This window comes from Brassica rapa, chromosome A01 (genome assembly GCF_000309985.2).
Source record: "Brassica rapa cultivar Chiifu-401-42 chromosome A01, CAAS_Brap_v3.01, whole genome shotgun sequence".
NCBI classification, from domain to species: Eukaryota; Viridiplantae; Streptophyta; class Magnoliopsida; order Brassicales; family Brassicaceae; genus Brassica; species Brassica rapa.
In genome coordinates this window covers 3906014-3932564 of record NC_024795.2, presented here as the reverse complement: position 1 = coordinate 3932564, position 26551 = coordinate 3906014, and the positions used below count along the sequence as shown (strand labels likewise).

The following is a 26551-nucleotide window of genomic DNA, read 5'->3' as shown; positions in this document are numbered from 1 at the left end:
AGATCAGCCAATTGGGCCGGGGTTAGTTGGTGAAACCGATGCATACTCAACGTCGTCGTTTCAGCTATTAGGTAAGCCGACGTCGTTTTGGTTTCCTTGTGCTTTTAAACGACAACGTTTTAGATGTATGTCGCGCTAGATCAGCCGATTAGCCAGAGTTATTGAGCAAAATCAACTATCATCGCAAACCGTCATGTCTGCCCTGACTCCTCCACCGGTTCCGATGGAGCTCCACGCCGTGAACCGGCGGAAGCTCTGCGATTCACTGCGCCGTCACTTATCTAGCTCCGATCGTCCTCTTGATGGATTCGTTTTACTTCAGGTAACTCTCGGTAGCTCGTATATGAATCATCTCTAACGCTTTATCGGTGAATTGTGATTTCTATCGTCTTCTTGCTTGTTGGGCGATAGGGAGGCGAAGAGAAGAACCGGTACTGCACTGATCACGCTGAGCTCTTCAGGTACCGGTTTGAGATTATTTTTTTTTAATCTGAGGATGATTGAAATCGTACTATGATGATAACGATTAATTGAAATGAGTTATGCAGGCAGGAGAGCTATTTTGCTTACTTGTTTGGAGTCAGAGAGCCTGATTTCTATGGAGCTATTGTGAGTTTTGCAGCACTTTCTCATTTCTTATGAACATATTCGCCCACCAATCAATGGATTGATCCTGTTTTGGTATTGGAAGGACGTTGGAAGTGGAAAATCTATTATTTTTATTCCAAGGTTGCCTGAGGATTATGCTGTATGGTTAGGGGAGATAAAGCCATTGTCCCACTTTAAGGTTAGTTCTTTGGTTTTGGTTTTGGTTTTGGTTTTGTCGTGTTAGTTTGTTCGATGCACATTAAGCCATTTCTTTTTCTGCAGGAAACGTATATGGTTGACATGGTTTACTATGTGGATGAGATTGTCCAAGTCTTGAGTGAACAATTCAAGGGATCTGGAAAGCCCCTGTTGTATCTTTTGCATGGTCTTAACACCGACAGTGGAAACTTATCGAAACCTGCCAGCTTTGAGGTTTCTGCAATTTCATCTTTTCTTCTGCACTTGATTATTCAAATTCTTCTGATTTATTGGCAAAGCTATGCTCTGGTGATTTGGTGCTGAGAATGGGTGTCTTCTGATCAAGAAATTTTGGGACTTTGATGTTCATAGTGTTTTCCTGATATTTGAATATCATGTGCGCTACTTTTTAACTATTTTTGTGTGTTATTTCAGGGGATTGAAAAGTTTGAGACTGATTTGACTACTTTGCATCCTATTTTGGCGGAATGTCGAGTTATCAAGTCAAGTTTGGAGCTTCAACTACTGCAATTTGCAAATGATATAAGTTCTGAAGCTCATGTAGAGGTCTGTTATGATGATTTTCTTAGCATTTTTCTCTATTGAATTATTTGTTTCCTTTTCCCAATGAGAAATGAATAAAGTTGATTGATAGATGATATTATTTTCTATTGGCTTATTAAAATCGTTTTTGTGTCATTTCATCATGTTTACCCACCTAGGGTTATCTTATCCACTCCATCTGGACATGCTTTATTTTCTTCTTGCAGTTTTCTTTCATGTTTCTAGCTTATAACCATGTTTTTCTCAATCCACATTAAGGTTATGAGGAAAGTCACACCTGGCATGAAAGAATATCAGATGGAAAGTATGTTCTTGCATCATACGTACATGTACGGTGGCTGTAGGCACTGCTCGTACACATGCATCTGCGCGACAGGGGATAATAGGTAAGTTTGGTGATAATCTTACTATATTTGAAAATGCAGAAATAATTGTTCTCGGGTTTTAGGTGTATTTACTGAAAAATTAACAAAATTATGTTTAATTGTCTGCAGTGCTGTTCTCCATTATGGCCACGCTGCAGCTCCAAATGATAGGGTAAAAAAGCAAGTTTTCTTCTGTTTTCTAGCTCTCTCATTATTACATGTTTGATAATGTTTTATTACTTCGTGCAGACTTTTGAAGATGGAGATCTTGCTTTGCTTGATATGGGTGGTGAATACCATTTTTATGCGTCTGACATAACATGCTCATTCCCCGTGAGTTCTTTTTCTAGTGTCGTCAAACCTATTAATAATTTTCCATTTTAGGTTCTGGTACTTGGTCAGAATCCTTAAGTGTTACTGAATTGTATTTTCACCGAACATACTTGTTTTTTATTATGTTTACATGAATATTATAAGGAGTCTAATCTAGTAATTTGGAGCAAGTGGTACCTGATATTTATCAAATATTGTGCAGGTCAATGGTAAATTTACAAGTGACCAGAGTCTAATCTACAATGTAAGTGCCTCATAAGATTGGTTAAATGTGGATGTAGTAAAGTTCTGTGCTTCTTCTTTTTCTGTTTCTGCACACATTTCAGAGTAACGCTCTTGAATCTTTATATCTATGTTGGGTCTTTGATTTGTCTTTCTTCTAGGCTGTTCTGAAAGCACATAATTCTGTAATCTCTGCGATGAAGCCAGGAGTAAACTGGGTGGATATGCACAAGTAAGATAACCGAGATGCTATACAGTCGTGTTTAAGTATGCATGCAGATGTGACTATTGGGATTGACTATGAGCTTAAGCTTCTATTCTCAGTTTGCTATTGTCTATTTTGAATTAAATCTCCATGTGATTATTTAGCTTTCTTTGCCAACTGAAGCAAGTTTGATGTACAGGTTAGCCGAAAGAATCATCCTTGAGTCACTGAAGAAGGGGTCCATCCTCACTGGGTAGCTCTCTCTTAAACATTTTCTATGCATAACATTGTTCACTTTTCTCTTTAAATTCCATTTTAACTTTTTTCGTCTCTGTTCCTAGAGATGTAGAAGAGATGATGTTAGAACGCTTGGGAGCTGTTTTCATGCCTCATGGACTAGGTCATTTCATGGGCATTGACACACACGACACCGGTGGTTACCCATTGGTACATCAAATCACTTTCTCACCTAAAATCTATCCTCATAACAGTGGTTTCTTACTGGTTGCTTTTATTTTCTTTTTTGAAGGGAGTAGAAAGACCAAAGGAACCGGGACTGAAGTCATTACGCACTGCAAGAGATCTCCTTGAAGGAATGGTAAAAAGCTAATTGCTTAAAGTAAAAATGCTTTTGGTTCTTCTCATTTACCGTCTTCGTTGATTGTCCCAATGGTTTCTAATGTAAGGTAATAACGGTGGAGCCAGGATGCTACTTCATCAAGGCATTGCTAGTCCCAGCCATGGAAAACGCAAAAACTTCCAAGTTCTTCAACCGTGAAACAATAGAGAGATTCAAGAACATAGGAGGTGTCAGAATCGAAAGCGATTTGGTAATAATGTGGATACACTATAACGTCTAAAACTCTCCCAAGTGCAAGTGTATGTACACAACAATAATATCGAATTATCTTTGTGATTTTTGTGTAGGTCGTTACTGCGAATGGCTGCAAGAACATGACGAATGTTCCAAGGGAGACATGGGAGATCGAAGCTGTGATGGCTGGAGGGTCGTGGCCTCCCGTCGCTACAGGAAACAATACTACCAAGTGATCTTAAACTTATGGAAACTAAAAAGAAAAACTGGTTTAGAAACTCAATAATGAAACCCTCTTTATATAATGGGGAATAAGAATGTGAGAACTATTAGCTACTTTTGTTTATTTATCTTATGTTCTACTCTGTTTCACTTCACTCACTAGTTGAAGAGAAGACGCGCTTATATTTGAATATTCAGTGGAGCGAACCGGGAAGATAAAAGTTAACCGGTTTGGTGCTTGTCGACAAACCGAACCGGGTACAGAAAATATCTTCAAAAAGACAAAGAAGAAAGACTTGTCAGTTTCTGACTTCCGAAATAAAAGCATGTGGTGGCTTTCATAAAACCCTAATCTTTGCACTTCGTCTCTATCTCCAAAACCCTTTTCTTTCTCTCTTCCTCGCGTGTGAAACTTAAGAGAAAAACCATGACTAAGAAGAATAACAACAACAACAACGAGGAAGAAGAGTTCGTCAGCTTCGGACACAACCTGAACACGAAGATACGCTTCGAAGATGCTGATGAAGACGAAGTTGCAGAAGGCTCCGGTTTTGAAGCCGCTCAAGACGAATCAATGTGCGAAGCTGGAGAGAGCACCGATGCAGCTCAAGTCACTGATGATACCACCAGCGCCGATTACTACTTCGATTCCTACTCTCACTTCGGTAAAATCCCCTTTTGTTTTATTTTCAGTAAAGTTAGATTCTTTATTGAGTTAGAGTGGTAATAAATGTTGACTCTGATTCTACTTTATCTGTTTTGCAGGAATTCATGAAGTAAGTATCGAAAAGCCATACTCTTTCCGGTGTTATTACCAGATGTGTTTATTACCAGACGAACTAGTTCAATATAATCAGTTCAATTATGAGTCTTTTGTATCTAACGATGAGTGATTCGTGGATGGTATATTGCAGGAGATGTTGAAGGATGTAGTGAGAACAAAGACTTACCAGAATGTTATTTACCAAAACAAGTTTCTCATCAAGGACAAGATTGTTCTTGATGTGGGAGCTGGGACAGGGATCTTGTCTCTCTTCTGTGCCAAGGCTGGAGCTAAACATGTCTACGCTGTATGTCTTTAATCTCTTTCAGTCTCTTTTTTTTTTCGAAAGTGAGAATCTCATTCAATCTGATTGAGGATGTTCTTTTATAGGTTGAATGTTCTCAAATGGCTGACATGGCAAAGGAGATTGTTAAAGCCAATGGATTTTCTGATGGTAGTTGAATTTTTGAGTTGTTTTTAAACTCTGCTTTGTAGCCGCTTGATGATTATTGTTTTATTGTTGCAGTGATAACGGTTTTGAAAGGGAAGATTGAGGAGATAGAGCTTCCCACTCCTAAAGTGGATGTGATTATATCTGAATGGATGGGTTACTTTTTGTTGTTTGAAAACATGTTGGACAGTGTCCTATACGCTCGCAATAAATGGCTTGTAAGTTTCAGCTCCACTTTGTTTGTTATAGTAGACCGATTAAGCCCTATGGTTGCATGTCCCTTATTATATGGTCCTTTGTCTTCACTGATAGGTTGATGGTGGAATTGTGCTACCAGACAAAGCCTCTCTCTTTCTTACAGCAATTGAGGATTCAGAGTACAAAGAAGACAAAATTGAATGTGAGCGCATTGATTCTGTTCCAACATTGATCTCAATGTCTGTTGAAAATGCGATTGCTAATTGCGTTTTGTGTTTTTCTACTGCAGTTTGGAACAGTGTGTATGGTTTTGACATGTCATGCATCAAGAAAAAAGCTATGATGGAACCACTTGTTGACACAGTCGACCAAAACCAGATTGTCACCGATAGTAAGCTACTTAAGGTAAGATACTACACATTGACAATAACTAGTTGTATCTCTTTTACATGTGTGGCCAATGCTAATTTCATTTTATTTTTGGTTTTGTAACAGACAATGGATATCTCAAAGATGTCTTCTGGTGATGCTTCCTTCACAGCTCCTTTTAAACTTGTTGCGCAACGCAATGACTACATCCACGCCCTTGTAGCCTACTTTGATGTATCGTTCACCATGTGCCACAAGCTGCTTGGTTTCTCAACAGGTTCGGATCTTTTTCTGCAATTTCTTTCTACTTCTGAGTAGTTCTTGATGTTATTGAATCATTATGGTCTGAAACGTACACTGAACAACCACTGGTTTGAAATGCAGGACCGAGATCCCGAGCTACGCACTGGAAACAAACAGTCATGTACCTTGAAGATGTGTTAACAATATGTGAGGGTGAGACGATCACTGGAAGCATGTCTGTTTCGTATAACAAGAAGAATCCTCGAGACGTTGACATAAAGCTAAGCTATTCTTTGAATGGCCAGCACTCCAAGGTCTCAAGGACTCAACACTACAAAATGCGCTGAAGTTCAAAACTTCAAATTTGCAAATTGTGATTTTAGTTTTTGTATTTCTTTTTCAGTTTTTCAACATTCCATTTGCTTCACACTGCAATACTTTTTCAGAGTTGAATTCATGATTTTGCTCTAAGCTATTTCTTCTTGTGTTACAGCACTGATGTCTCCCAACACTCTTTAAAAGATCTAATAGAAACTAAAAGAAAGCTACAAGAAAAGCCAGTGTAAAGAGAAGAAGTACATTAAACAGACCCAGTTCCAAACTTTTTCTACAGCTCAGATTTTTCGGATTTAGGTTTCTTGGAAGAAGAGGATCTAACTCTTTTCCACCATCTCCTGACCCGGTTAGACACTTTCTGTGCATGTCTCTTCAGAACATCTCCTTTCTTCTTGAGCTCCTTAGTGATTGTCTTTCTCCATTCTTCCTTTTTACTACTCTCTTTCTCTTTCAGAACTTTTCCCTGAAACCATCAAAACCATAAGTGTTTCAGAGAAAAAGAGTGAAAGTATGAAGTCAAAGATCAGAAAAAACAAAAACTTCTGATGTACCAAGTTCTTGGGAAACTTGTCATCTTCTTCCTCATCGCTGTCATCTTCATCTTCATTGCCGAATTTCCCAGGGTTATCTTTGTACTTCTCTATATCTTCTCTAGAGTATACCTTCATGCCAGGTGCTCCTGGCATACCCTGACGGAAACAAAACAGCGGTAAGTCAAGAGTTGGCTTAAGATTCATTCCATGCCTGCTTTAAAGTCAGCAGAACTGACCTGCATAGATCTCATGATCTTGTCCATCTCAGCATCTTTCGATGGCTTTGCAACAAACGGTTCTCCAGGAATCCGGTCCTGGACAAAGATAAAAAGACACTAGTTATTACACAAAGTTCCATCTTTTTCAGCAACAAAATGAAAACACTCACGGACACAAACAGGAAGCGTATAAGGAAGGGTACCTTGGGGAGAGGAGGCGGGTTCTTGGTACAAGCATCGGTGAGGTCTTTGCATAGGTGATTAACCAGTGAAGCAAGATCAGGCTTAGACTTGTATATATACTCAGCAACATCAGTGTCTGAGTAACCAATGACCTGGAAACACACACAGAGATAAGACACCACCACATTCACTCACTCTTAATGCTACAAGAAAATGTAAAATCCAAAAGGGATTATCAATATAGCTGAAAGGCCACAAAAGTGCTCACTTTTTGACAAGCAGCCTCGATGGTCTTGCACTCGGAATTGCACATCCCTTCTTCTTCTTGCTCAACCAGCTACAAAGTACAAACCAAATAAAAACAGTCAGATTGTTATTTCAATTCCTAAGCTATAAATGGAATAGTACTCAGCTCAAACCAGTGAGGGAGGAAGAGATAGAGAGAAGTATCTATTACCTGAAGCTTATCACCGTTCTCCACAATGTCAATCTTGAGGATCCAATCAGCTTCCTCTTTCTTCAAGTTGCAGACATTCTCAGCAATCTCAATGATCTCATACTCCGAGATCTTACATTAGTTTTCCAAACCGTAAGAAATGTCAGTAACCAGAAACACATACATTTCTGATGATTAATCACAAAGCCTTTTTTACCTTCTTGGGAGAGATCTGCAGTTGCTTCTCCTTCACTAGCTGGTGCAGCCGCGAGGCAAGTTTCTCGCACACCTGACACTTTATGTACGGCACATCCTCCTTTCTCGGGGCCGACGACAACGGTTTCTTCGCGCCATAAGAGACAGGTAACAAAGCCGACGAAGCTAGAAGAGCTAATGTTACAGCTATCAGAACTCGATTCACCTCCACCATTGAAAGTTTGGAACTTTAATCAAATCCCAACACGGACAGTGTATTTAAATAAGATCATGGGTTATACGATCTCTTCCCGATAAATGTTGAATTTGATTTACTTACTGCACTGGCCCGTGTTGTTGAAAGTGGGATCGTTCTTACACTTGTTAACGTGTTTACTGCAATCTTATTGGCACTCAAGTGCAAGTGGAACCCACTAATTCAACCAATAGCATGTAAGGTAACTACTGTCTTCCTTAAAACACTAAATGGGCCTGAGGCAAGACACTAGGCCCATTAGTTAATATGACTACTGATTCGATGAATCAAATGTAAATATTAATTGGGTGAATACAATTTAGCTTTCCTTTCCGTCAGCAAGGAACGATTAGAGTGACGGAGTTCCTTTCCGTCTATATCGACGGCGAGAAGCAGGAAGCTCCCCGACGTAGAGTTTAAGCTAGAGAAATGGCGGGGATCGTGATAGTATTCGACTTTGATCGGACATTGATAGACGGAGATAGTGACAACTGGGTGGTAACGGAGATGGGGCTCACAGAGATCTTCCATCAGCTCCGCTTCACTTTACCATGGAATCGTCTCATGGTAATTTCATCTATTCAAAGCCTTTTCTCTCAACTCAAGTGATTCAATCTCTTCAGATTCTTGAATATTCTTCTGTTTGATTGGATTGGGATTTGGAAAGGATAGGATGATGACGGAGCTTCACTCGCAAGGGAGATCGATTCAGGACATTGAAGCTTGCTTGCAAAGAATAATGCCTATTGATTCTCATATCGTCGACGCTATCAAATCAGCCAAGTCTCTAGGGTATGCACGACGTCGTTTTGTATTCACACTTAAGTCCTAATCTCATACAATATTAGCTTTGAATTTATACTTTGGCTTAGTGTTGATTTTTTTTTTTTTGGTTATTTGCAGATGTGATTTGAAGATTGTGAGTGATGCGAACCAGTTTTTCATCGAGAAGATACTAGAGCAGCATGATCTGTTGGATTGCTTCTCAGATATTTACACAAACCCAACCTCCGTTGATGAGAATGGAAAGTTAAGGATCTCACCATACCATGGTGGTGCTGCTTCGACTCCACATAGCTGCAACCTCTGCCCTCCAAATCTGTGCAAGGTATATAATATTGGAAAGACTTGTACTTTGTCAAAGCTCGGCCTGCGAGTTGCTGCTTATGGTTTATAGGTTTTGAGTAGTGAATATTCATTTGTTTCCTCAGGGTTTGGTAATGGATCATATACGAGCTTCTTCTTCTCGCAAGGATCAGGTTTTAACGAGGTTTATCTACCTTGGGGATGGAGGAGGTGACTTTTGTCCGACATTGAAGCTGAGAGAGTGTGATTGTGTGATGCCGAGAACGAATTATCCGCTATGGAAGCGGATTTCAGACAAGTCATCGCTGATCAAAGCAGATGTCAAGGAGTGGAGCAGTGCAGAGGAACTACAGAGGATCCTTATGCAACTTGTCAGCACAATGACAAAGGAAGATTCATAACAAAACTATATACTCTTTTGAAACGAACACCAAGTCGGAAGTGTTTCTGATTGATGTCAAGATAGGACTCTCTGTGAGTTCCTCTTCACTTGATTGATTTACACATTGTTGTGTAATTGGTAATGAATAAAACTCAAAGCTACTTATTACCAATAAAATTATATTCGAATTGAATTTCTTGAATATCAAAAGAAAACATGAATCATGCAAATTATTCTTTACAACTTTCGCACTATAAATAAAGTAAACCTAGGCACGTTGTTACAACGTGCTCCAGCCTTTGGCGCCTTTGAGAGATATCATCTTGTTTATTTATTCTCCGAGGCATTTCGTCGAACAACATCATGATGAACATGAAACCTTAGTGGTTTTGTCTTTGCTCCATGATTTCTCTTCGTAAAGCTCGCGAGGGGCTTCTCTCGCCTCTATTCAGTTCCTCTATCCGCCGTTCTCTATCCTCTAGTCTCTCATGTAAACCTCTATCTCTATCTTTTCAAGCTTTGTGCTTTCTGTGATTAGCAGAAGTTTATATCACTACTCTTTTGGAGCAGATTCTAATGAAGATGCAAGAGATTCTGAAGTCTTTATACATCCGAGTGCTGTGCTTGGCAAGGTTAGTTACTTCGCTCCAAAACTAGTTAGTTATTTAACTTCTTCTCTGATCATGTTGAGGAGTAGAATAGGCTAATAGCTTAACATTCACTACTGTTTTTAGCTTTAAGAACAATTTTGATGGAACCTGGCCAAAGTGTGATGCTTTGTTTGAGCTTTGTGCATATTAGAGTTTCCTTGGAGAATTTTGGTTAACCAGACAAAACTTGTCTACTCTTGTTCTAACAGGGAGTTTCAGTTGGTCCATACTGTACAGTTGGCTCTTCAGTGAAGGTCGGCAATGGCTGCAAACTCTTTCCTTCCAGCCATATCTTTGGAACCACTGAGCTGGGTGAATCTTGTGTTCTCATGACGTAAAACCCCTCTGAGATCTCTTAGTTTACGTTCCATACTTATATATAATGTTCTCTCTAATGGTTTAGAGATTGATCTTTGCTGTGTGTCAATTTTTGTCAGCCAGTGGTGCTGTTGTTGGCGATGAGCTTCCTGGTTATACAGTCATAGTAGGCAATAACATTATCGGCCAGTGTTAAATGCCAAGACTTGAAGTACAAGGTGTGTGTGTGTGAGAGCGCGATGATAACTTATCACATCTTTCAATTGTTATTGGTCTCATGCTCTGTTTTCTTCTTTTAGGATGTGGATGAATGCTTTCTTTGCATCGCTAACAACAATGAGATTAGGGAATGTGTGTGAGAGCGCGATGATAACTTATCACATATAAACTTTGCTTCCTTAGCGCGATGGTCACTTGCATACCGTTTTATCAGTAGACGTTGATGACCTGTGAATCGAACAGAACTCCCTAATCTCATTTTAAGTTATCATCTTAGCGCGATGGTCACTTGCAATGGAAGCAAAGTTTCTTTTGAATTGTTTTTTTTTCTGGTATATTTATGATACGTTTATAATGTGTTTTGGATAATCCCGTATAATATCGCTTTAGAAAATCAATATAAAAAAGGCTTTTCGATGTCAGAAGAACATATTACAGTCATCCATACGCCAAATGAAACAATTAATTTATTTCAGTTCGAGTAAAATAATATAACGTTCCATTGCTCCACCTTACTTGTTTCTCAAGAAACTCTTCTCTACTTCATGACCACCGTTTCTCTTCTCTACTTCATCACCATTGCTTCGTCTCCACCCCTCAATTACAGAAAAAAAGAAGAATATCAAATTTCTAATTAACAATTATCAACTCATGAATTCGTAAGAAAAGAGTTGAGAATTGAACAAACCTTATTCGTTTTGGATAGTTGTATCTACACCACGTTTGGACATACAAAGTCAGTGAGCAACATGCTCGGTTTGTCAAATTTACCATCAGATTGACTTCCTTCTGTTGGGACTCGAACCAACATAACCTCCATCGATACCTTAAGGTACCCTTGATGTCCCGCCATAGAACCGTGGTTTAGTCTAACCTTCCACAATTTCTCTCCATTTTCTTCAACCACAGACACCACTGAAACTCCATGCATTGCTTTATAAAAAGATCTATTTGTCATAGGACCACGATAAACTCCCTATCAAATTCAATACATGTAAGTTTAGATAATAAAAGAAATGTTTAATATGTATTCAATAACACTTAAGAGAGAACTAGTCACAAACCTCCTTAGTGTCTACATAATCAGGCATGAATATGAACAAAGATGCTCCAATCGGTTGTTCTTCTAGCCTTAGAAGTGCCTGGCTGAGCGATAATTTATCAATACCGTCTATGTGTGCGAGTCCGTAAAGAGCACGCGGTGGTATCTGGCTTTCTTCTCGACATCGATTGTACGGGCAGTCAACTGCCCTTTGAAGCCCATTTTTTAGTACATATTCCAAACCTCTCCTGATGCTGTACCGGTAGCAAAAGTGGCCCTTTCTGCCATATTTTTCAATCCTAGATCTATCAGCACGATCCATAAGTTCTTGCACCGAGTATTCCGTGTAATTAGTGTCTTTTCTCTTAAGATAAAGTACTGCACTGACCAGCTCAGCCGTTGCAAATGCCCAACATGACTCTGCGAAAAAAGAACAAAATTGACTTGCATATACAATTATCTAAATATACGCACAAAAATTCATAAGCATATTTTAAAAATGAAAAGAGAAAAAAAAAATGCTACCACAAAATCCTTGGAATTTTCCAGCACCCATTATACTTGCCCAATCCTTAGACATCAATATATCTCGAACAACCTGAGAAGAAAATATATTTTCATTAGGAAAATTTGGAAAGATACATCTATATGAAATTTCTAATTTTAAAACTACACCAATTATAATATTTTGAAAGCTACACTTTTATATATGCACAATGCCTAAACTATCCAATCTGAATATTAATTATTCTAATTTATTTTGATCATTATAGTTACTTAAATATATTTTATATTTTAATATAAAAATAAAGGAAACAAAGCTTTGATCATTTTTTAATTCTAGTCTTCGTCCTTTCTTTTTATCTTTCTTTTGCATATTCTTAATTTGTTGAACTCTATACCTCATAAGAATTATAACAACTAAATCAAACAGATAAAAATAAGAATCAAACTAGTTTTACATTTCATCAATTCATAAACTTTAAACTATAACCAAATAAGAATGATTAGAGGGTGAAAGAATAGTAAAAAAAAAACTAATTAACAAAAAGGTTCCATCGTAAGAGAATCCTAAGAATTTCTTCACAAACTAAATGAGGGTATAACACTATAAAATTATAAAATATTAATCTTATAATAATTCTAGAAAGATCATGTATAGTATGATGAAAATAATTTATCACGTAGCCAATTTTATAAGAATAAGTTTAGATAGATTTCATAAAGCTGAATTTTCTTACAGATAAGTCTTAGAATATTTCAGAAATTAATCTATTTTTATTATAAATTATTAACATGAATTTTCTAAATTATATATTTATCTTAAAACATAACAATTTAGTTTTTAGATTAATTTTTAATAAAACAGGATAGAAAACTCTTTTCACATATAAGAAAGTGTAATTTACAAAAAAAAAGTTTATTTTCAAATTTAGAATCACAAATAGGCATTTTTCAAGTTATCCCCTTTTAATTATGCAAAGTTCATAAATAAATGATTAATCTAGAATTGTTGATTTACCCGAGATACACGCCAGCGTGCGTATGATGCTTCTAATCCCTTCACCACTTTGATTTCAGATTTTGGGATGGTTGACATGATGAGTGAGAGTAACTCACTTGGAATAATTGACAAAATGTGAGCAAGATTTTGAGTAGTTTCTTGACATATGTGTAGAATCTCCTGTAAGAATACAATCAAGATAGTTGTTAATAAGTTTTAAGTTGTAGCACACTCAAAATTTGAAATCTAACAAGAACAATGCTTAACACAAGCTCTCTTATTTAGAAAAAAAAACTCATTATCATGTGCGACATTTATTTACCTCAGCTGGGAGGACTTGAGGTGGGGAAGATGAGGACGAGGCCATGTTTGCTTGATTTCCTGTGGAGATGTGAATTATCAAAAATATAAACATGAACACTCGAAACCCTCAAAATTTCTAGAATGAAAAGAATGTAAACGAAGTGGGAAGAGATCACTGTCGACCACGAAAACACACAGTATACAAGGGGAAACAGGAGCAAAAAACCAGTAAACAAAGCAAAGCAAATCTGTAAACACACAACTGAGAATCCGAAACGAGAGAAGTGCAACACGGTCGTCGAAACCTAAAAGCTCACCGAGGAAATGCTGGGGAAGATGAGCTGATGATAGGAGATTTGGGATACTATTAACGTCACTTTCTCTGAACGATCTACGTTAACTCTTCATACAATGTAATTAGTTGCATATCCTCCCTCCTTAAGTAAACCTCTTCGTGCAATGTAGTTAGTTGCCACGTAATTAGTTACCATATGTAGTAGGACGACACCAACTCTTTGTAACAACTCTTCAATGCCTTCCGCATTAGATCAGCTCATTTGCCCGAGTTTGTAAAAATGATACAATGTCGTTTCATGTCATTCTCGCTACGCAAAACCGACGTCGTTTCCTTTTCTTGAACGCCAATTAGCCTGAGTTACTGATAACGATGCTTACTTCAGTACGATGTCGTTTCATCTCTACCTTGAGAGTTTTGCTTGTGCAAGAAGCGACAACGTTTTAAAATGTGTTTCGCACTAGATCATGATTATCCAAAATCGTCAGGTCCTCACTAGATCAAACCGGCGGAAGCTCTTCGATTCACCACGCAGTCACTTATCTAGCTCCGATCGCCCTCTTGATGGATTCATTTTACTCCAGGTAGCTCTAGGTAACTCGTATATACATCATCTCTAACGCTTTATCGATGAACATGATTTCTAACGTCTTCTTGCTTGTTGGGCCCAACGATAGGGAGGCGAAGAGAACTGCACTGTCTCCTCCATTCGCAAGGCAGATCTATTCAGGACATGAAGCTATCAAACCAGCCAAAAATTTTAGGGTTTGAACAGTGTCGTGTTTGTATTTTAATGTACGGATACTGATTAATTAGTTTCACTTTGGTCCTGATCTCAGACATGATGGTCTCGCCTTTATTATCTACTCGAGCTTATTGTTGATTGTTTAATTATTTTCAGATGTGACTTGAAGATTGTGAGTGATGTCATCGATAAAAGAAACTTGAGCAGCATAACTTGTTGGGCTGCTTCTCAGATGTTTACACAAACCCAACCTCTTGTTGATATTGTTACGGATCTTACCATACTACCATGGTGCTGCCTCGACTCCACGTAGCTGTAATTTCTGCCCTTCAAATCTGTGAATGCTATATTGATATTATCACATGGTTTCATATAAAAAAAGAGAGAAAGTTAAAAGAAAACAATCATAAACTTTGAGTCTTGATTGTATCTAAAGTTTTTTTTTTTTTAAATTGACTTAGTGGTAGTGGTAGTCCAATGGCGGAGCATGACAATGTATATAACACCCTACTTAATTAGTGGTGTTTTATGTTTTAGCAATATATCGAAAGATACACCACAAGCTTTTTATTTTACCACTTTATATTTCATGGTCTGATGATGCAATATGGTTTCATAGAGAGAAATGAATTCAAAAGTGTTGGGGTTGGAATTGTTGATAAGATCACAGCAAATCTATAAGATTGAAAAGTGGACAACACCATTCAAGCTGCGCTGAGTTCAATTCTTAAGAATTGGTCCCATGTGTACAATACTGTTTTCAGTATCATGTCTTTTATCCTTAAGGTTATTCACGCATATCAGATTTGCATGGAATCCTAGCGAATATCAGGACTTTAGCAGGGGTCTTTACCTCTGTTTCTTTTCATTGGGTTCCTAGGAACTCTGTTTTATCTGTTGATCTATTAGCCAAACAGGCTTTAAACACTTATGTATCAAACATGCTTTGATTTGATTAAAAAAATTGGTGCACAAAAAAGAACAAGCAATGTTTTACATACCCGATATAGACCAACCTCAAACGGTAAACTTAATAAACCGTATACAATCCGTTCAGCTTTAATAATAAAACTTATTAACTTTAAAACTTAATAACAATAATAATAATAACTAGATTTTGACCCGCCCTTAAAAGGGCGGGTATATTTTTGTTTTATATTTTAAAATTTTTTAGTTTTTATATTTGTGTTTTTAGTTATATCTGTGTTTTTCTTTGTATAATATTTTTTAAAATAATTAATAAAAGATTTTTATAATTTTATTAAAATAATTATACCACACCTATGAGTAGGTCATGTTCCTAATTTGATAGTATTGATTATATATACCATTATTGTTAGACTCGTGTAAAAATCAAAAAGCAAAAAACAGTTTTAACATAATTAATAGTTTCTAACCCGCCCTTTGAAAGGGCGTGTATATTTTTTTGTTTTAATTTTTTTTGAGAAATTTATTTTTTTCTATTTGAGTTTTTAATCAAATTCATGTTTAATATTAATTTAATTTAATATTTTTTAGTAACTATATTAAATATGTAAAGTTGCATAACTATACACTTGTGCCGTACACATTTCAGAAATTATTTTCAAAATTTATTTCTAAAGTTTTCAACCATTTATATATATATTAATATGGTCTTCACTAACTTGAAGTAAGATCATATTTAATCAAAAAAATTAATCGAACAACTTATTTAAAACCTATTGTACTAAATGAGTTTATATGAATATTTATTTCAATTAAAAAATCACTTAAACCCCATTAAACTTTATTTTAACATCACGTGCTTTGTTAATCGATAAATTTAATGTTTGTGTAGAATATTTCAAATTTGATTAAATTAATGTCTGATTGAATCAGTCTCAATTTTTTGGATTGAAATATAAGTTATATGTAATGTAGTGTGATAATGATTTTTGAAAAATATATCAAAGTTTATTATAGTTAGATATTATGATGTAATAATCGGTGAAAATAGTACTCTCTCCGTTCCTAAAAGATCTATATTCTAAATAAAAAAATGTTTCAAAAAGATACATATTCTATATTTTTAATGCAATTTTTTTCAACTAAAAATGAGAAATTTAAAAAATTAATTGTATTTCTTAAAATCTTATTGGTTTAAAAATATAAGAAATATAAATTATAAAAACTATGTATTTATAGCTAAGTTTTAATATGTTTTATTAAAAGGTGTGAAAATACTAAAACATAGAGGGTGATTGGTTGGACTGTAACTGTAGAAAATTTACTTTAGAATTTAGAGGATGATTGGTAAGTGCTGTAGCTTTATATTTTTTGCTGTAGAATTTAATCTGTAGATTTATTTGCTGTAGCTTTCCTTGCTGTAGATTTCTAAAGCACTAATTTTTTGCTCTAGAAATAAAGCTCTCTACAGCTATATTTTGATTTTTCAGAGATTTTTTTGCTGTGAGTTTTTTAAGGAAAGCAAAACTCGATTGGTTTACATATATAGCTGTAGACTAAATTTTGGCTGTACAGAGCATCTACAGCTCCAACCAATCATCCCCTTAGTCTGTAGGATTTTTGTATTTAACTTTAAAAGATGTAGCTTTAAAATTTCCTACAACCAAAAAGATGGAGCTTTAGAAAATAAGACTTTTATAGCTATTTTTTTTTTATTTTTTTTTTGGTGTAGCTTTAATTTTTTGGTTGTAGTTTTAAAAACGAATATAAAGCATGATTGGTGGTTTTTGAGGTTGTAGATAAAAGTTAAAACTAAAGTCACTTGTTACAACTCAACCAATCACTCCCATAGATCTTTTGGAAACGAAAAGAGTATATATTTTCTTTCGTAATATTAGGGGTGAATATAAAAATTAAAACTACTATAAGTGTTTTCTTTTGTATTTCTTAACAAATATAAAGTGTATAATTTAATAATTACATTTTATACTTTTTAACCGAGATTATGAGAAACAATTAACATATCATTATAAAAAGATATGTCAATGATATAAATGTAAAAAATACTCCAACTTACGAAGTGTACAAATAGTTCATGCATTTATATTCAGTTCGATGCCGTTATAAAAATATGGTTCGATGCAGTTACATCACTATAAATAATAATATATTCTATTTAATCAGTTGAGTGCAGTTACAAAAACATGGATCGTTGCAGTTATTAACATATCATGACAAATAAAAATATATTCTATTAATCAATTCATTGCAGTTATATTTTTAAATTGGACACAACATTTTATCAATTGGTCATGCTGCTGTTTTAATAGAATAGATGCATTTATATTCAGTTCGATGCCGTTATAAAAATATGGTTCGATGCAGTTACATCACTATAAATAATAATATATTCTATTTAATCAGTTGAGTGCAGTTACAAAAACATGGATCGTTGCAGTTATTAACATATCATGACAAATAAAAATATATTCTATTAATCAATTCATTGCAGTTATATTTTTAAATTGGACACAACATTTTATCAATTGGTCATGCTGCTGTTTTAATAGAATAGATAAGTAAAAATTTAAAAACACGTAATTAATCCGTGATTTGGCACTGATTTACCAGATAAAAACCGAAATAAACATCTGATGAAGTTTTTAAAAGAAAAAAAATTTGAGTAAACTTTCTGATATTACATAAAATTAAATATTAAATATTTTATTTGGTTTGTGATTCTTTTGGTTTTCATAAAACTTTTATTATGTCATGAGGAGAAGGGTGATAGATAAAAGCCGGTATTTATTGATATAATTTTGTATCAGTTAATTTTTATTATTGATAATCTGTAATAAGTGTGAACTATTTGTCTATTTTGGAAACCGTTATTGATATAATTTTGTATTAGTTGATCTTTGTTATTGATAATCTGTAATAAGTGTAAACTATTCTGTCTATTTTGGACTTTTAAAAATTAACTTTATAATAATCGTGTTATTACATTATTTATCATCATTTGGTGTAAGCATTACTTCCTTTCCCTCAATTGTAAACACTTCAAAATCTGAACAATATTTATTGTCTTATATTGTTTGACACCGTTTCTATTCTATATGCTCATGTAGAATGGAAATGCATCTTACTGGCTTTTCGAAATTTGGGTTTAGTTTATGAAAGATTATGATTAACATTGGATTAGGATTTATATTTCCATGTTGGGTTTAGTGATTAGTGGTTTTGATTTAGTTTAAAAAAGATTAAGGTTGACATTGGATATTGGATTAGGATTTATATTTTCATGTAGAGTTTAATGATTAGTTGATAGGGTTTAGTTATGTACGATTGGGTTGACATTTGGGCAAGCATAACCACATTTCATGAAGGTATAGCCATATCAACATTTGAGAAATGTGTTAAGATGATCTTTAGATTGTAACTACATTTTCACATTTTCTATTTTATATGCCTTATGTAAAATGGTATTGCATTTTACTGACATTTTAAAATTTAGGTTTAATTTATAAAAGATTGGGGTTGACATTGGATTAGAATTTATATTTCCGTGTAGGATTTAGTGATTAGTTGATAGGTTTAGTTTATCAAAGATTTGAAGTGACATAGGATGAGGGTTTATATTTTCGTATAGGGTATACTGATTATTGAGGAGGGGCTAGTTTCTGGCATATTGGGTTCTCCATTTGAAGATTGGATAAAGAGTTAATTAATATGGAAAAGTTTTAGTTTCATAATTGGGTTATGGTTTATATTTCCTTTTAGGGTTTAGTGTGATTAAAGAAGGGTTAGTTTCTGGCATATTGGGATTGTCATTTGAAGATTGGGGTTCACATTGAGGTCATATTTATGTGTAAAGTTTAGTGATTAGTTAATATGGTGTAGTATATATTCCTCTGTGTGTTTACTGATGTTTTACACTTCCATGCTATTTGACCTTTACATTGTGACATATACTATTGTGTCATATAGATAGCAATGTTCTGAATTGGTTTCTCCGTTACGTTACCATATATAGAACGCGTATTTTTATTATCCACTCATTTTCTTTCATAATTTTCTATCATATGTGATAAATACAGCTGGCCTCTCATCTGCGTATTGGTATGTATGTGTTTATATTCCACTGGAAAACACCACGTCGCTTATTTTAGGGATTGTAACTGGCAACCGTTTATGTACATGGGCAGAACCGGAGAAAATATGATCAAAGAGTCTAACATTTAATTATGTCAAAATCAATGCTACTCACCTAATTTCACACTGAAATATGACTGTTTAGCCAATAAGCCCTTTGTGAAATGTACATATTGAGACAATAAATTAAAGAAATAATCTCACACGGTGGGATGTGACAGATATTTTAAAAAGTGGTATCTTTAAACTTATTCGCGAATGGGTGTGGGATTAACGTCCCCTGATAAAGTTGGCATGCGCTTGAAAATTCAACATACATGTTCTACACAGAAAACTACAAAATAGAATAGTATATCAAATAAATAACACAACCAATCAATTCATAGAAATAAAAAGAAGGAATAATACTATTATATATCCATAAAATAAAATAATATTGATAATATTTATATTATAGTGTTAATACACATTGATTGTTAAAAAATATGAAAATTATATTGCTATTAGATATAAATTTTTGGGGACTTATTTTCATAAATTTGTAGATCGATTGATCAATTTATAAAAAGGAAGAGGCAAGAGCCGGGAGGAGGTGGAAGATGAGAAAAGCGAGCGTATGAAGAAGAGAAGGGAGGAGGTGGAGGAGGAAAAAAAAGAGGAAGAAAGATGAGCATCGCAGGGAAAGGGAGGAGAAGTAAGAGGACATAGAGGGAAGGGGAAGAAGAGGAGAGCGGAGGAGGAGAATGGAAGACATAGGTACGGGTATTCGGGGTTTTCAATTGGGTCTCGATTTTTTGGGTTTATCAAAATCAACGTCATTCAGGTTATATGAAAGTTCGGTTTGGGACAGGTTCAGGTTCTATCAAATTCGGGTTGGGGTTAGTAAATCTTCAAAGAACCGGTAGAACCCGATGTATTTTTGGGTTCGGGTCCCAATTGTTTCTTCAGTTTAAAAGTATTTGATTTCTACCTACTTTGTAACCAAAACATAAGCAAAATCGATTCTTTGGTTTTAAAGTACCTGATTTGTGCCTATTTTGTAACCAAAACATAAGTAAAATCGATTCAAAATAAGAAAAGAACATCAAACGTGATCATTCAAAAGCAAACGAGAGATAAACATAGTTATTGATAGAAACGAAACCAAATAAATTAAAGCATTAAACGCAAACTAAGTTCTCATGAAATAAAAAACATTATTCAATGAAAACAAAACCAAAATCTAAAAACTTCAAGCTTCAACCGCCACCTTCAACCATCAATCTTCACATAATAGATAATTATTTTAGATGTCAATAATCTCTTAGTGTATTTTGGATACATATTAGAAAATGAGATCATGTTTTGTACAAGTTCTTTTTTTTTGAGATTTTGAATGTTTCGGGTTCTATCGGATATCTATTTAAGTTCGAGTTTGGTTCGGATAATATCTACACCAAAAATACCATAAAAAAGATCCATTCGGTATTTATGTCGGTTTCAGATCGGTTCGGATTCATTTTTATAGGATCGGATTTGGTTCGAATTTTCGGATTCGGTTTATTTGTCCAATCATAGGAAGACATAAGAGGGATGAAAAGAACAAAAAAGAAGAAGAGGAATGTTTAGGAAGAAGGAAGAGAAAGTAACATGCTATATTAATTCTACAAAGTATAATAGTTATATCATAATATTTACAACACATTACAAAAAAAATATGAAATTTTTTATTGTTGCATTAGATTTAGAATCTTGTAATTTTGTCTTCACAAAATTTTAAACTAGTCAATTCATATTAGTAATATTTAACTATTACTATTAATATGAATCATTATTTATATTCTATCTGTTCAACTCGAAAATATAGTATATGAAATACTTTTGTTTCATCTTCCTATTTTTTATGAAGTATATATATATATATAGTTTAAAAAAAGAAAGTTATAACATATGTGGAAAAATGTAAAAAGAAAAAATATAATAATTCATTTATGCATTTTATATTAGAAAGATTAAACGTAACTAAATAGAGATGAGATGAAATTTTTCTTAGAAATTTATAAAACAAAAACTAGAGAGGGAGATTCGAAAGACCACAGGGAAAATGACCATTTAATTCCTAAAGTATTTGAAATTAACAGTTTAATTCCCCAACTATTAAGTATGCTAAATAATTTCTCAAATCTTAGTTGATTTAACAAAATTGAGCTCATAAAAAGTCCACTTTCCTTTTCTGGGTAATGTTTTTTGTTCTTCACAGATAGTTAGGATTGTTGTTTTTCGTAGATGGATTTACTGGAATTAACCTCTGCAATTATCATTATAATGGATTTAGAATTTAGAGGTTTTTGATTTGAAAAAAACAGAAGAAGAAAATGATTAAAAGAGGGCTAGAAAAAATAGATTAACGTCTCTGTGCACTCTTTTTTTTTTTTTTTTTTGACGTCGAACGGCTATTCTATTACTCAGGCTTGAGGTGGTCTGGGTAACCAGACCGGAATAGAACAACCAATGAAAAATAGCTCCCTATGAAAGGTCCTAGCAGTCTTAGCTAAATAATTCGAGAACTGATTGTGCACTCGTGGGACATGGGTGATCTTAAAGTCTGGGAAGCAAATCTGCAGCGTCTCTATCTTCTCCAATTATGTCGCGAATCTTGGCCACTTTTGGGGTTCCTTTATCATTTCAATCAGCTCCTTGCAGTCTGTTCCAAAGCTCTGGCATGGCGAGTGTTGAAGCATATTCTCCATCGCCCAGCGCAGTGCTTCTAACTCTGAATGCAATGCTGATTCACATCGAGTGAAGTTCCGTGTTCCCATAAGTTGTATGTTCTCCCCACTGTCCATCCAAGCTTATCCACATCCACTAAATCGATCAGAAGCTGTCCAAGATCCATCCAGTAAGCAAATATTACCCAAGCATAAGACTTGGTTTTCCTCGCTATTGTTGGCTACTACTGGCGGTACCATCTCATTTGCACTAAACCAGGCGTGGCATTCACTTTCTGCGTATCGAACTAATTCCAAAGGGTCTCTGTCTATTCCCCTGAAAAGTTTATCATTTCGAGCCTTCCAAATATACCATATTATCCAGGGATAAGGATCCCTGTCTTGATCTGGCTCTATGATATTATTCTTCCTCCAGAATAGGTAATCCATGTTTGTGTAGACGCTTGACACTGGAAATGTACCTGGACTTGTGGGAGTTGTCGATAAGGCCCATGTTTGCAGAGCAGGAGGGCATTCGAATATAGTATGAGTTACAGATTCCTCTGTTTTCCCACATCTTGTGCAATAATTATCGCATCTCATATTCCTTCTTACTAGATTTCTCGTCACTGCCGCCTGACATGTTATCAGTTGCCACCTGTTACCTGCCGTCTCTGTGCACTCTTTAAAGTGGATCTTTTATGAGTTTAATTTTGTTTGGTCAATTTAGACTTGGGGAATGGTTTTGCATACACAATAGTTGGAAAATTAAACTGTTAAATTTCAAATACCTGAGGAATTAAATGGTCCTTTCCCCCAAACCATACATGTGTTTCTTCCAAGTCCATCCACTCAATAATACTATATAACATATCCTAACCACATTTTTTGCTATAATCATTTGTCTAATTTTTTTTATTCATAGTCATTTTTACCAATTTCCCTATATCAAAAAGCCCTAATTTGGCTTTGACGATGACGAGCAAATCCAACCTTTGCCAGGTTTGCGACTTCTTCTACTCTCTTATCTTCGATTTCATCGTCTTCTTCTTCATCTGTGTTATCCTCTTTGATTATTGGCGCAGGCTGTGATAACAGACACTGGGCCACCACCGCGCAAGCGGAAGATTGAATTAACCGCCGCCGCACCTGAACCAGACAAAGACGGTTTAGCTCCTACAGCAGATGATGAATCCTCTGACGAAGAAGATTCAACTTTGAGCAGAGAGTACACTCGCCAACTTCGCGAGTCCGATGTAATATTAATATAAAGTTTTCCCTTCGTTTATTGATCAGCGTTAGAAAATTAAACAATTCTCCTCTTTAGATTTTCTTATGTGGACATTCATCTCACTCTTATGATACTGCTTTTGCAGGGATTCGATGTTGACGTAACTATTCCAGTTGAGTCATTCTCTATGCACAAAATGAAAAAGAACGAAACAGGTTACTTTCGCGACCTGACTGACATTTATGCTAGACTTGGACTCCACTGCTACAATTCCCCCAAGGTAATTATTTATTTATTTATTTATTTTGGTTTAGCACTATTTGTTACTTGGGTTAGTCTTAGTCACATACTTTTGAACATTTGTGTTTTACGTTTTCTCTTATCCTAATATTTTATAGTGGGGTTGAGACCATTTTCTTGATTAGTACATGTCCCGAGAATTAAACTATTTCAACCATTTAATATTCGTGTATTTTGATCATACAACAGGGCACCAACTTCCAGCTGTCAAGAGTAGACAAATTCGTTAACTATGGAATTTTCCATTATTACATAACCTTGGAGGCCACGGATCCGGCAGTCGACGGTTCCTGTTTCACTTTCCAGGCGAGTCTTTTTAGAGATAACCCTGTAAATGAAGCAGGCTTCAGAATGATGACCGAAGGTTGTAGGATTAAACCTGAAACTCCAGGTCAGTTGTGTGTCATGTGATGATTGCTGCCTTTTCAGGAGTTTTTACATTCCTTTTTTTTTTTAAAGGTACTGGAGAAGTCATAAGTCAATGGGGGTACAATGATGGAATTGATGAAGTTTACAAAGGCGGTCTCCCTGATTGGTATTCGGATGATGCATTGATGCCACCCAATGACCAGTTTTATCAAGTGAGAGCAACTGGTTCTTTTATATTTCTTCTATCTCAACCCTTTTCTTTTTCGCTTTATGTGTTATTTTTGCTGTTTCATAGGTGCAAGATTCAGATATTCTTGAAAACGACTGGCTTAATTTGTATGCCGAAGTTGCCATGTACGCGCTGCAGGAAAACGACAGCATGTCCTTGTTCGAGTCTTGGCTGCCTCTGGAGATCAATAAGGTCGTTGTGCAGACTTTTGAAGATGTGAAGTCAAAGGAAAAGCTCAAGGCCAGGAATGCAATCTTCTACTTCAGTTTCAAGAACCTGAATGCTCCTCCTCATGGTCTGTGCCAGGATCACAGAGTCATCATAAGAAGAAGCACTGATGGGCTTCCAGGACACATTTGTCTTGACATTAACTCTTGCACTGGTCGTAATATTTTTAAATAAAGTTTACTCTCAGACATATATGTTTGCTACTCTTATGTTAATAAGACTACTCAGAATCGATAAGACTGAATATTCATCTCCTCTGTTTTTCGTTTGTTTGGTGTTTCAGTTTAATCCAGTACTTAATAACTAATCTGTTATGTCTTAAGTTTGTTACTAATTCTCCTCAGTTTTTTTTTTATCTCGGGCTTTGTCACGGTTAAAATCATGTCTATACAAAAAGCGTTGAAGAATTCATTTTGATGTTGCTACTTGCAACTAATCTACTGAAAAACTAAACCCTGTCAAATTTCATTGCGGAGGAGTGTCTGATCGATGCCGAAAAGGTTAAGCTCCTCGAAACTCCAAGGACGAGCATAATGGATTCTACATATAATCCTATAAAATAAACATTGCATCCATCTATTATCTAGTTATAATCATTTACAATACATTCAATTTCTTTGAAAAAATGGGTATTGTGTTAATCATACTGCAATATTAATACATTCACTAGATTTTGACCCGCGCTTCGAAAGCGCGGATTTTTTTGGATTATATTATGATTCAAAGTTGTATTATATCAAAGAAATAATTGTTTTAAAATTATATAATCAATGAATTAATTTATTTAAGATTTTATATGTACATTCTCTTACCATTGTTTTTAGGTCTGATCGTTTTATCAGAACAAAAAGAAAGAAGCTGAAACCACCCCAAAAATATAGGTTTGGTTCGGATACGGATCCATGGAAAATTACCTATAATATACTTTTTTGGACTGCGAGTTTTTGTTCAAGTATGGGTCCTATCCGAGACTCAATCGGTACCCAAAGTATCCAAAATAGTTTGTGTATATTAGGTATATTTGGATATCTCAAATATGTTTTTGGTGTTATAGATATTTTTTAAATTTTGGGTTTGGTTTTACGGTTATAGTTTCGGGTTTGGGTAAAATTTCAAATTTTAAAAATATATTTTTGGTATTTGAATAAAATTTTGCGTATTTTTCAGTTCTTTGGATCAGCTTTTGGGTAAAAGTTTAAACTTTTAGGTATTTATTTGTTTGGGGTTTCAGGTTATTTTTTCATAAACATGTATTTTTAGGTTTTTGGATATTTTGAATCTTTTCGGGTCCTATATACCTGAACCGGTTTGGATCCATTACGTTTAGATCCGGTCCAACAATCAATCTCTTTATATTAAGTTTTTAACGGTATTGCATAAAATCATGGTTGATGAAATATTATTAGAGAAAGAATATCATAAGGAATAATATTGAGATTTTTAAAATAATAAATAGTTATATATGGGTTCAACAATCTTCGTATATTAGATTTTTTGAATGATTTTATTTTAATTGTATAGACTTAAATTTTATTACCTTAATATTTAGCCGAAGTCTTAACTTGGTATACATATTAGTCAAATAATTTATTTTTATGGGAAGTGACTAATTCAATTAAAATAAAATTTTAAGTATTCAATAATATTTTGTGAATAAAATATAATTATTTAAAAGTAGTAAGGTTACATTTTTAAAATAATTAAATGTTATAAGTATTATCATTAATTTCTTTATTTGATAAAAGGTAAAAAATGTGATATATGTTTATTGTTAGAATATTTTGTTAGGCTATCCAATATTTCAAAATATAGCTAAAATCCTCCAATTTTTATTCTAGATCACTTGGATCCTTTAAACTGGAAATAATATTTAAATGGTTAGTCATTATTGATAAATGTATGAATTATAGTAATATATTTGTATAATTATGATTATCAACTCCTTTTCTATTCAGAATAATGAATCTGGAACTGTGCTTGCCACCATGATCATGATCAGTGATTCTTTTATAAACTCTTTGACCTCTAAAACTTCCCTCATATTCACAGTTCTGTAACATATATACAACAAATATGTTTGTGTATTATTATTTCTTTTTCTCCCATGACAATCATAATTCTTCTTCCCATGATCGAATACAAAAATGAGTCAATACCCAAGACCTTAACGTACGTAGATATTTTAAAAGTTA

The 26551-nt window shown here is 34.7% G+C and overlaps 6 protein-coding genes and 1 pseudogene across 8 annotated transcripts; 5 read left to right on the top strand and 2 right to left on the bottom strand.

Annotated features, from left to right (window-relative positions):
• The first annotated feature begins 92 nt into the window (after window positions 1–92).
• Window positions 93–3666, top strand: LOC103853487 (xaa-Pro dipeptidase). Its single transcript, XM_009130387.3, has 16 exons — window positions 93–322; window positions 412–461; window positions 549–609; window positions 692–787; window positions 871–1020; window positions 1222–1353; window positions 1609–1736; window positions 1845–1887; window positions 1965–2048; window positions 2251–2292; window positions 2432–2502; window positions 2675–2728; window positions 2817–2922; window positions 3005–3073; window positions 3162–3305; window positions 3403–3666. The coding sequence occupies exons 1-16, from the start codon at window positions 194–196 to the stop codon at window positions 3523–3525; spliced, it is 1482 nt and encodes a 493-aa protein (XP_009128635.1). The 5' UTR covers window positions 93–193; the 3' UTR covers window positions 3526–3666.
• A 23-nt stretch (window positions 3667–3689) lies between these two features.
• Window positions 3690–5992, top strand: LOC103853479 (protein arginine N-methyltransferase 1.1). Its single transcript, XM_009130380.3, has 9 exons — window positions 3690–4176; window positions 4277–4287; window positions 4426–4581; window positions 4665–4728; window positions 4801–4943; window positions 5038–5125; window positions 5213–5328; window positions 5419–5569; window positions 5677–5992. The coding sequence occupies exons 1-9, from the start codon at window positions 3939–3941 to the stop codon at window positions 5880–5882; spliced, it is 1173 nt and encodes a 390-aa protein (XP_009128628.1). The 5' UTR covers window positions 3690–3938; the 3' UTR covers window positions 5883–5992.
• Window positions 5974–7927, bottom strand: LOC103853471. The gene is made up of 8 exons (XM_009130379.3): window positions 7725–7927; window positions 7459–7689; window positions 7263–7373; window positions 7074–7142; window positions 6826–6957; window positions 6641–6718; window positions 6423–6560; window positions 5974–6334 (listed from the first exon to the last, which is right to left on the bottom strand). Exons 2-8 carry the CDS (start codon window positions 7669–7671, stop codon window positions 6143–6145), a joined length of 933 nt encoding a protein of 310 aa, XP_009128627.1. The 5' UTR covers window positions 7672–7689; window positions 7725–7927; the 3' UTR covers window positions 5974–6142.
• Window positions 7928–8019: 92 nt separating this feature from the next.
• On the top strand, window positions 8020–9353 carry LOC103853458 (thiamine phosphate phosphatase-like protein). 2 transcript variants are annotated; one of them, XM_009130370.3, is made up of 4 exons: window positions 8020–8259; window positions 8365–8484; window positions 8596–8800; window positions 8904–9353. In XM_009130370.3, the coding sequence occupies exons 2-4, from the start codon at window positions 8366–8368 to the stop codon at window positions 9177–9179; spliced, it is 600 nt and encodes a 199-aa protein (XP_009128618.1). In that variant the 5' UTR covers window positions 8020–8259; window position 8365; the 3' UTR covers window positions 9180–9353. The 2 variants fall into 2 exon arrangements, with proteins under 2 accessions (XP_009128618.1, XP_009128612.1); XM_009130364.3 differs by having other exon boundaries at window positions 8360–8484.
• A 159-nt stretch (window positions 9354–9512) lies between these two features.
• On the top strand, window positions 9513–12787 carry LOC103853451 (annotated as a pseudogene).
• LOC108871105 (protein HEAT-INDUCED TAS1 TARGET 4) lies at window positions 10390–16445 on the bottom strand. 2 transcript variants are annotated; one of them, XM_033272510.1, is made up of 7 exons: window positions 13514–16445; window positions 13216–13274; window positions 12912–13073; window positions 11915–11987; window positions 11412–11809; window positions 11036–11323; window positions 10390–10943 (listed from the first exon to the last, which is right to left on the bottom strand). In XM_033272510.1, the coding sequence occupies exons 2-6, from the start codon at window positions 13258–13260 to the stop codon at window positions 11060–11062; spliced, it is 942 nt and encodes a 313-aa protein (XP_033128401.1). In that variant the 5' UTR covers window positions 13261–13274; window positions 13514–16445; the 3' UTR covers window positions 10390–10943; window positions 11036–11059. The 2 variants fall into 2 exon arrangements, with proteins under 2 accessions (XP_033128401.1, XP_033128395.1); XM_033272504.1 differs by lacking the exon at window positions 13514–16445 and having other exon boundaries at window positions 13216–13334.
• Window positions 16446–22764: 6319 nt separating this feature from the next.
• Window positions 22765–24693, top strand: LOC103853446 (UPF0725 protein At4g29550). The gene is made up of 6 exons (XM_009130355.3): window positions 22765–23004; window positions 23088–23258; window positions 23379–23513; window positions 23723–23924; window positions 23993–24114; window positions 24198–24693. Exons 1-6 carry the CDS (start codon window positions 22978–22980, stop codon window positions 24531–24533), a joined length of 993 nt encoding a protein of 330 aa, XP_009128603.1. The 5' UTR covers window positions 22765–22977; the 3' UTR covers window positions 24534–24693.
• Window positions 24694–26551: the final 1858 nt, after the last annotated feature.